The sequence below is a fragment of the Aotus nancymaae genome, unplaced genomic scaffold (assembly GCF_030222135.1).
Source record: "Aotus nancymaae isolate 86718 unplaced genomic scaffold, 86718_ANA_hifiasm-v0.15.2.pri h1tg000008l, whole genome shotgun sequence".
In the NCBI taxonomy this organism is placed as follows: Eukaryota; Metazoa; Chordata; class Mammalia; order Primates; family Aotidae; genus Aotus; species Aotus nancymaae.
Genome location: NW_026988419.1, coordinates 42104271 through 42112072, shown reverse-complemented (window position 1 = coordinate 42112072; position 7802 = coordinate 42104271). Strand labels below are relative to the sequence as shown.

The window sequence follows — 7802 nt, the reverse complement described above, 5'->3', positions numbered from 1 at the left end:
TCAGCAGGCATAGCGAGCTCTCCAGGTCTTGAGCATTGGAGGGCTCCATGGTATCACTAAGGACAGCAGCTGGGCAATGGCACCACTAAACATCCAGTCGGGGTGAGGCAAGGACCAAAATAGACTTGCAATTCACATACATTACTATCCAGGAAACCACCTACCCTTCCTCTTTACTAGAGAAAATTGAAGGAATGGAACTTCTCATTCTAAACCTCTTTCCCTAGTCTCAGGTTGGATTCATGGGACCAGAGAGACTATTAGAGCTGGGAAGGATCATAGAACCCACATAGTCTAACCTCTTCTAGAGATGAAGAATGAACAACCTATGAATAAAATCAGTCACCCGTGGCCAGAGCTGTTATTCTCCTAGTCCTCATTTCATGAGTTGTTGTTGTTTTAACCCATGTGTCTGCTTATAATACCTGTAAAATCAGTGCAATTTGCCCAAGATACCGGCCAGGAATGACTCTGGATCCCTCCTCCTGTGGTACCAGCAGCAGTTGAACCCCATAGTTGGGATAATGTTGACATGGCACTCAGGAGGCTTCATAATTCAACCCTGGATGTCCTGTGAATTTCTGCTAATGTTTCATGATGATTTTCATCTTGGATCTGCTGTGATCACCGTGCCTGGTAGCACTCATCACACTGATTGGCTTATTTGGCTTTTCCCTCAGGACTTCCTGCTGACGTGTAGGTGTGACTTTGTTATTCTTGACCCACCCTGAAACATTAACATTTACATCTTCTAGCGAAATTCATAAGTAACACCAGAGAGACAAATCAGAAATAAACCAAACACAGGCAAGCAAGTCTTCTGGTAATATTGTTATTAACACTGGTTTCTTAAAGTTGTCTTATCTTGCAAGTTTATCTGAAACTTTGGTTTCTAGCATTTCACTCACAACACTCCCAACTGGAGGGTGCCATGACAGTGAGAAGAGAGCTTCAGATGTCAAACATTTCCTAGAACCCGGTATTTACAAAGCTGAAGAAATAAATTGTGGTCGTTGGGCAAAGAACAGTCTTTAAACTTTTTCATTTGCTTCCTTTCTTGGTGTGTCAGTTTATCCTGTCATTCAGCAGAATAAGGAGACTTCATCTAAAATTAAAAATGAAAATAATCTTTGAGAAAACTACTGATTTGCAAATAAATCACTATTTCTTGTGTAAATAAACATCCTCTTTTCTACTAATTACTCTATAATTTTTCTATTACTTAGTTAAAATGCTTTAAGTATTTGCAAAAGTAATTGGGGTTGATCAATCTAAAATAAAAGGTACCTTTCAAGTAGACAGAAAACTGTTTTAACAAAAAGGCCTGTTCATCCACCAAAAACATAATGAAATGGGTGCAAAATGTAGCAAAAGTTCAGTTAGACATAAATAACTTGATGATTTAAGGGAACTGACACAGAATAAGCTATCAAAGGAAAGTGAATTTTTCATCTGTGGAAATCTTCAAGAGAAGGTCTAAAAACCAGCCAGATACAATTTTTTGAGGCTTAAAGTCCCTCCAAGTTTCTATTATATTATTCTGATGTATGTTCACTTTCATGTAAATTGGGGGTTTGAACCTATTAACAGTATTGGCGGATAAGAGCAAAGAGGATGCATCCTAACTAACATTATTGCATTAAAGATTATGACTCAATTCTCAAAAAGCAGAGCATTGTTATGCTATTGACTGTTATTCACATATTACTTGACGAGGCTCCAGGTTCTTGAAATGCAAGTCATAATCAAGAAAAATTGCAATCTGTGATGCTTGCCCTGTTAAGATAGCAAACTAGGTTTACTAGATATTAAGTAACTAGTAAACTAGATAGTATACTAGGTTTATAAATCATGACCAATAAATGTTGTTTGCTAAAGTAGACAGTGGTGGGGAATGAGAGGGCCCATGGTGCAAGTAGGGATAGTGTGCTTGAGTAGGGTATAGGAATATTTTGCCCTCTGGTGGTTTCTGAGTGGAAGAACTTAAAGCAGTTTAAGTAAGTGAAGGTGTCTGCTTTCAACACCCATAACATCAGCAACACGCAGGACCATCCAGACATCTTTTGTGTTATGCTTATGAATTTGTTCCAAAACATGTGTTTTCTCCCTGCCCAGGCAGAGTTTCAGCCCCTTTGATTCACACACCACCTTTGCATCATTGGAAATGCCTTTGACCAACAATGGAAAATAAAGGGAACATACTGCAGTTTCAATTGTTGTGGGACTCAGGTTTTCTCTCAGCACCGCATACACGCTTGGAGACATGGGAAGAAGGTCTGAGGGAGAATGTGGCTCCGTTGAATCACTTCGGCTTAAAGAGGTAACAAGGTCAATGTGGACAAGGATTAAAAAATAATCATAGCTCACAGTGACTTACTGTGTCAGGAACTCATTTCTAGGGCTTCATCTATTTGTGACACTGAGTTGTCTAATTCATTTCATATCAGAACATTCAACTTGCTATGGAATATATGGCATGTAAAAGGGGAATTTTATAATTCTAGTCACAATAGGTTGTGCTAAGTGTGTCATGAACGCTAGCTTTTGTATTAAAGGAAATGGAATATTGAACATTAAAATGCTTTGCTCTGTTATGTGTACTCTGCTCTACCTTTAAATCTCCTATAGGAAAGCATTTACTAAAAGAAATTTTACATGTGACTAAGATTACTCACATTGTTGAGATGGGGATAAAAACAGAAGGAACATAACCTTTGTCTCCTCTTTCTGTTGGTCTTGAAACTGGAAAGAAAAAGGCACAATGTTGGGGAAAAAACGTCAATATTATCAACAAAAGTGGGGAAAAAAGTGTCTAGAAAAATATTAGCAATGCTAAGAGGAAGACAGATAATACAGTTGTTCAGTGATCCACAAAAACGTTTTGTTAAATAGGGGGCACAGTCTTTTAGATAAGCATAAAATGCGCAAGAAGAGAAAAACAAATCTCTTGGCAGGCCTAATCTGACTTCACATATTAATGCCTCCAAACTGTGTGGGAAAAATTGAGAATCAACTATATTACCTATCTTCTGTTTCATTTAAGTTTGATTGTAAGGACTGATTGAGTCATGTTTTGGGAGATAAAACCCAGTTCTTTTCATTAAAATTGACAGAAATCAGAACCTTATGATTACAAACGTTTTTGAAGTACAGACGTCAGTGTTCCCGAAAGTATCTTTGTACTGTAGTAACCGTCATGTGCAAACCTCACCTTGGAAAAATTCCCCAAACTTCTCTGGTATACCATGCTGAACTAGTATTTGTTCCAATTTCCCAATCCTAATTTGTTGCATTGATATTTGTTATTTCATTTGATTAGTTGTTGAAAGTCATTGAAGAGCCACCGGTTTTTTGCTTTTATTTTCTTTTGTATTTTTGTTTATTTCAGAGGGCATGAAGTCAGGTGGCTGCCAGTCTGTGAGTGACAACTGTAGGATATTCTACATGATGGTGCCCAGAGATTTAGTTGCTACAGATGAAGATTTTTATGGATTGTATACACTTTCATTAAAGAAACAGAATGGTGAATGTACCTTAAAATTACATAGCAATTTAATGAATTTTCTTTTATGTGTTAGAATAATATTTACTGAATGCCTATTTTGGCCAGGCATTGTTCTAGGTCCTTAGGATACAACCAGGAAAGGCAGGCTGGGAGTGTGGGAGGAGGGAGAGGATGAAGCACAGATCCACAGATACCCTCCCTGGAAAATGAACAAATACCCTCAGGTGTAAGACCACAGTAAAGTTAAAAATATAAAACTTATAAACCCTGGGGTTATTTTGCAAAATACAGACTTGCTTTGCTATTAAAAGCTTCTCATCATTATCCCTCTTTCTTTTCCTTTCCCTTAGTCATAGACATGAAGTCTGCACCACTTCTGTCTTACGAAGGAGAAAACTGAAACTCTCCAAGTGGCCGTGAGAGGCCCCCACCATCATGGTGAAGTCTAGTTGCAGCTGCTTATTACTCTGCTAGTGTTAGACAGCCCAGCGGTCACTTTTCAGGAACTGCTGACATACCACTTCATTTCTAATGCTTTGACCTCTGTATGCCCCTTAGATCTTACAAAAATTAGAGTAAACAAAAAGAGGAACTTCATTTACTTTGCTCCAATATGAGGTTATTTTCCAAAATCTTAAGGAAAAAAAACAAAAGAACCTAACCTTCACCAAGCTGGGAGCTGTAGTGTTTACCAAAGGCTTTGTCTTTGGGAATGTCAGGATATAGGTACTTCAGAGGGTTTTCAGGAATGTTTTCAGCCATGATAACTTTGTAGTCTCGCAGGATGTCAGCGAATGGCAGAGCAGACAATCGGCCTTTATTGTAGGGTTCTACAGAGTGGAATCTCACTTCCCCTTGAAAAACAGAAATTGGAGAAATATACAGGTTCCTGTACACATTCCCTGTGACCATTTTTTCCTGCCCACATTATCTTCATGTCACTGGAGTGACTTGTCAGTTCATATCACTTCAATGTCAGACCTTCTGCTGTCTGGACAGTATAGATTGTTCATACAACACAGCTTTTGGAATTCATAGGTACCCTGTTCTGAGACAGCTGCAACAACGAATATTCAGACCCACCGAACACATGACAAACAGATCAATACACTATTCACTTACAAAAACTGAAAGACTAGTAACCAAATTTAAGAAAACTAATTTCACATGAATAAACATTAGTAAGTATATACCATTTTCAGAATGGTCCACCCAGGTGAAAGTTATTCCTCCGAGATGGCTTTCACTGAATCTTAATAAAAAGGTACCAGGCATTTTATCCTTTAGCAAGAGCCGTTCTTTCTCTTTGCTAACAAAGCCCATGACATACCTAAAAATAGAACATGCATGATTTTATCTGATCATTATTGCATCTGATCACTTATTGCATCTACAAAGAGCAGACCTAAAGTTTGTTTTGAGTATAATCAAAAGTCATTCATATCTGAAGTACTTATATGTAGATTAATATACATAGTGATACTCCATGAAGAATAAGAAATTGCAACTATTTTTTCCTGTGGTACTAAACATGGATAAGAGAAAAAGAAATAGAAGAAAACCAATGACAACAGAAAAAAAGAACATAATTAACTCATATGAAAAATATAGCCTGTAACTCACCCATCAATCCAAAGGGGAAGAATGTGTTTCTTAATTAGATCCAATATTGCTTCAAGCCATGTCCAAAAGGTAAATGATTTGCCAGGTAAATGTTCCTATAGGAATAAACAAGCACTTTAAGAAAATGATTATTTAAGTAATAATGTTGGTATAATAATTTAAGGTCAATTTTTCAATAAAATATTACCTTTAAACTGAACAACACCTTAGTTTCTTTTAAAAATATCCTTATCTGGGAAATTCTCAAAACTCCAGGTAGTAATATAGAGACTTGGAACATTGTATTAAAAATATGTATCTAAATGATGTCCCCAATCCCCTGTTTGTACCTTGCAGAACTTGGCCCAGGTGAGGTGACCATCACTGTAGCTAGAATGGACTGAAATGAAAGAAAATAATGAGATTTTTCATTCAACGAGACGCTTCAATTTTGTACTCAATTTAGATATTTTCCCACTTCCCTTTCAAGCATTTCTTAAGCACCTGATATGGGTTTGCAATGTACTGTTAGGTACAGTACAAATATAAGACATCATCCTTGCTCCTAACAAATTTATTATCTAGAAAAGAAGATTTTTGGTGGAGAAACTATGGTTTAGAAAGAAGGTGGGTATCTAGGATATGGGTGGGTAGAATATAAATTGTCAGAGGAGAGGAAGGAGAGCAAGAGTAATATAGGACAAGGCATGATGGTCATGGACATGGCTCATATAGGAGACAGGAAGAGCTGCCTAATGTTGGTGAATGAACATTATAAAACAAATTTGTGTAAGTTAGGTGTAGCTAGATTACCAGGAACGTTGCCTATTAAGATGGAAAAAAATAGACTAGAAATCTATTAGACAATAAGTAGCCATTGGCTGTTTTGATCCAGAGCAGTGAAAGGATACAAGAATTTCCATCTAAATTTTTAGGGAAATTATACTCCTAAGAATATTTGATAAAGGTCTGAAAGGATGTGATTGCTATCTATACTACATGTTTAAAAGCTTTAGTCACTCTAACAAATATTTATTGAATGCCTACTATTGCTGCTTATGAATTAAATAAGGATCAAAACATGTATTTATATTAAGTAAATTTTGTAATATTTTCTGAAGTCCTAATTTATTTAAGTATGTATTGATCCAAGAGTAGGCACAAGTGGCAACCATCCCAGCACCACGTGAGTCAAGCTTAAATCACACATGATTCTACTTCTGCTGCACAAATGGATCTTTGGCCGTATTTTAACTAGAAATGCATATAGATCTAATTTTAACTCTTTTTGATGCTAAATATGTTAAACCCTGACTTGTCAAAATACAGCTCTCTTAGAATTCTTTTATAAAAAGTTTGGATTATAGTTGGTACATGTAGTACCAATGACTCTAGTTTGCAAACTTTAGAAATCTCAGTCAAAGCTGAAACCTTCTTGGTATGCAGAATTAAGTATTGCCCAGGTGTTTTAAAATTTCTATTACATTTCCTGGACTTTGTGAAGGAATCAGTCACTTTCCAGCTGGTTAATGTCAATTGAGACATTAATATGAATGATCAAGGCACCCTTAAGGCTTCACAACATATTTAGTGGAAACATACCCTGGAGACTGGGGTGAGGAATAGACAGGGAGGGGCTTTGGACCTGGACAGGTCTGGTCTGTGGCTTGGTTCTGCTGTGTACTAGCCATGCATCCATGGCAAGTCACTTAACTTCTGCACTCCAATACAATCATTTATAAAACTGATAGAATAAGGTTAGCCTTGAAGGACTTTTCTGAGAATCAAAGATAATATAACACTTAGCTCTGTGTCTGGCAATATAGTAGGCATTCCATAAATTATGATCATCGTCATTATTATTAACAGTAGTAATAGCGTCCTGGTTATTTAAAATGCTTGAGTACCAAAAACAGAGGCAAATCCTCCCTATCTACCAGCTCTCACCTGTAAGCTTCTCTGCCAGCATATTGAGTTGATCTGAATTAAGGCCACGACCAACGTACGATGAAAACTGCCAGCTCATCACCTCCAGTAGTTGACTCAATGTGGCAGGTGGAGGATTATTAAAGAAAACCAAGTTCTGAAATAGAGTCATGATGATGATTTGTTAATTATGTTACAGTGGGTAGCTAGTTAGGTATGAGCAGGGTAAGAAAGGTCTCCCCCTGTTCTGCACACACACACTAGGAGTGTTGAGTGACCCATTAGGTGATGGTCAGGCAATTGTTAAGTGTTTCTCAAAAGTCATAATTGGTCACAGCTGGTGCCAGGGAATGACGGTATCCTAATAGAAAACACCTAAAACCAATCAGCAGCTTCCCAGTAAGATCTCAGGAGTGGGGAGAAGTAACACAAGACCCTAAGAGGTCGAGCTCCACACTTGGTTTCTCAACTCGCCCACTTGGCCCTCTTCCAAGTTGTACTTTCCTCCTTTTCTTTCCTTTCCTTCCTTTTCTTACTGTTCTAAAGCTTTTTAACAAACTTCCACTCCTGTTCTGAAGCTTGCCTCGGTCACTCCTTCTGTCTTATGCCCCTCAGTTGAATTCTTTCTCCTGAGGAGGCAAGAATTGAGGTTCCAGCAGATCCATACAGATTCAATACAGCCAATAACAGCTACACCGCAACACTGTAATTCAATATATTGGATTCCTAATTTAAACTCTTTAGGCCAACCTAAGTTAATATAAAATAT

The 7802-nt window shown here is 37.5% G+C and overlaps 1 protein-coding gene across 1 annotated transcript in view; it reads right to left on the bottom strand.

The window, feature by feature from the left end:
• Positions 1-816: 816 nt before the first annotated feature.
• The window catches only part of STAT4 (signal transducer and activator of transcription 4), a 108812-nt gene continuing 101826 nt past the window's right edge, over positions 817-7802 (bottom strand). The window contains exons 17-24 of the mRNA XM_064373230.1: positions 7055-7190; positions 5458-5507; positions 5129-5223; positions 4699-4835; positions 4168-4359; positions 2676-2742; positions 2203-2311; positions 817-1105 (exon numbers count right to left, since the gene is read on the bottom strand). Of these exons, the coding sequence (XP_064229300.1) occupies positions 1079-1105; positions 2203-2311; positions 2676-2742; positions 4168-4359; positions 4699-4835; positions 5129-5223; positions 5458-5507; positions 7055-7190 (813 nt within the window). The 3' untranslated portion in view covers positions 817-1078. The remainder of the gene's footprint in view (positions 1106-2202; positions 2312-2675; positions 2743-4167; positions 4360-4698; positions 4836-5128; positions 5224-5457; positions 5508-7054; positions 7191-7802) is intronic.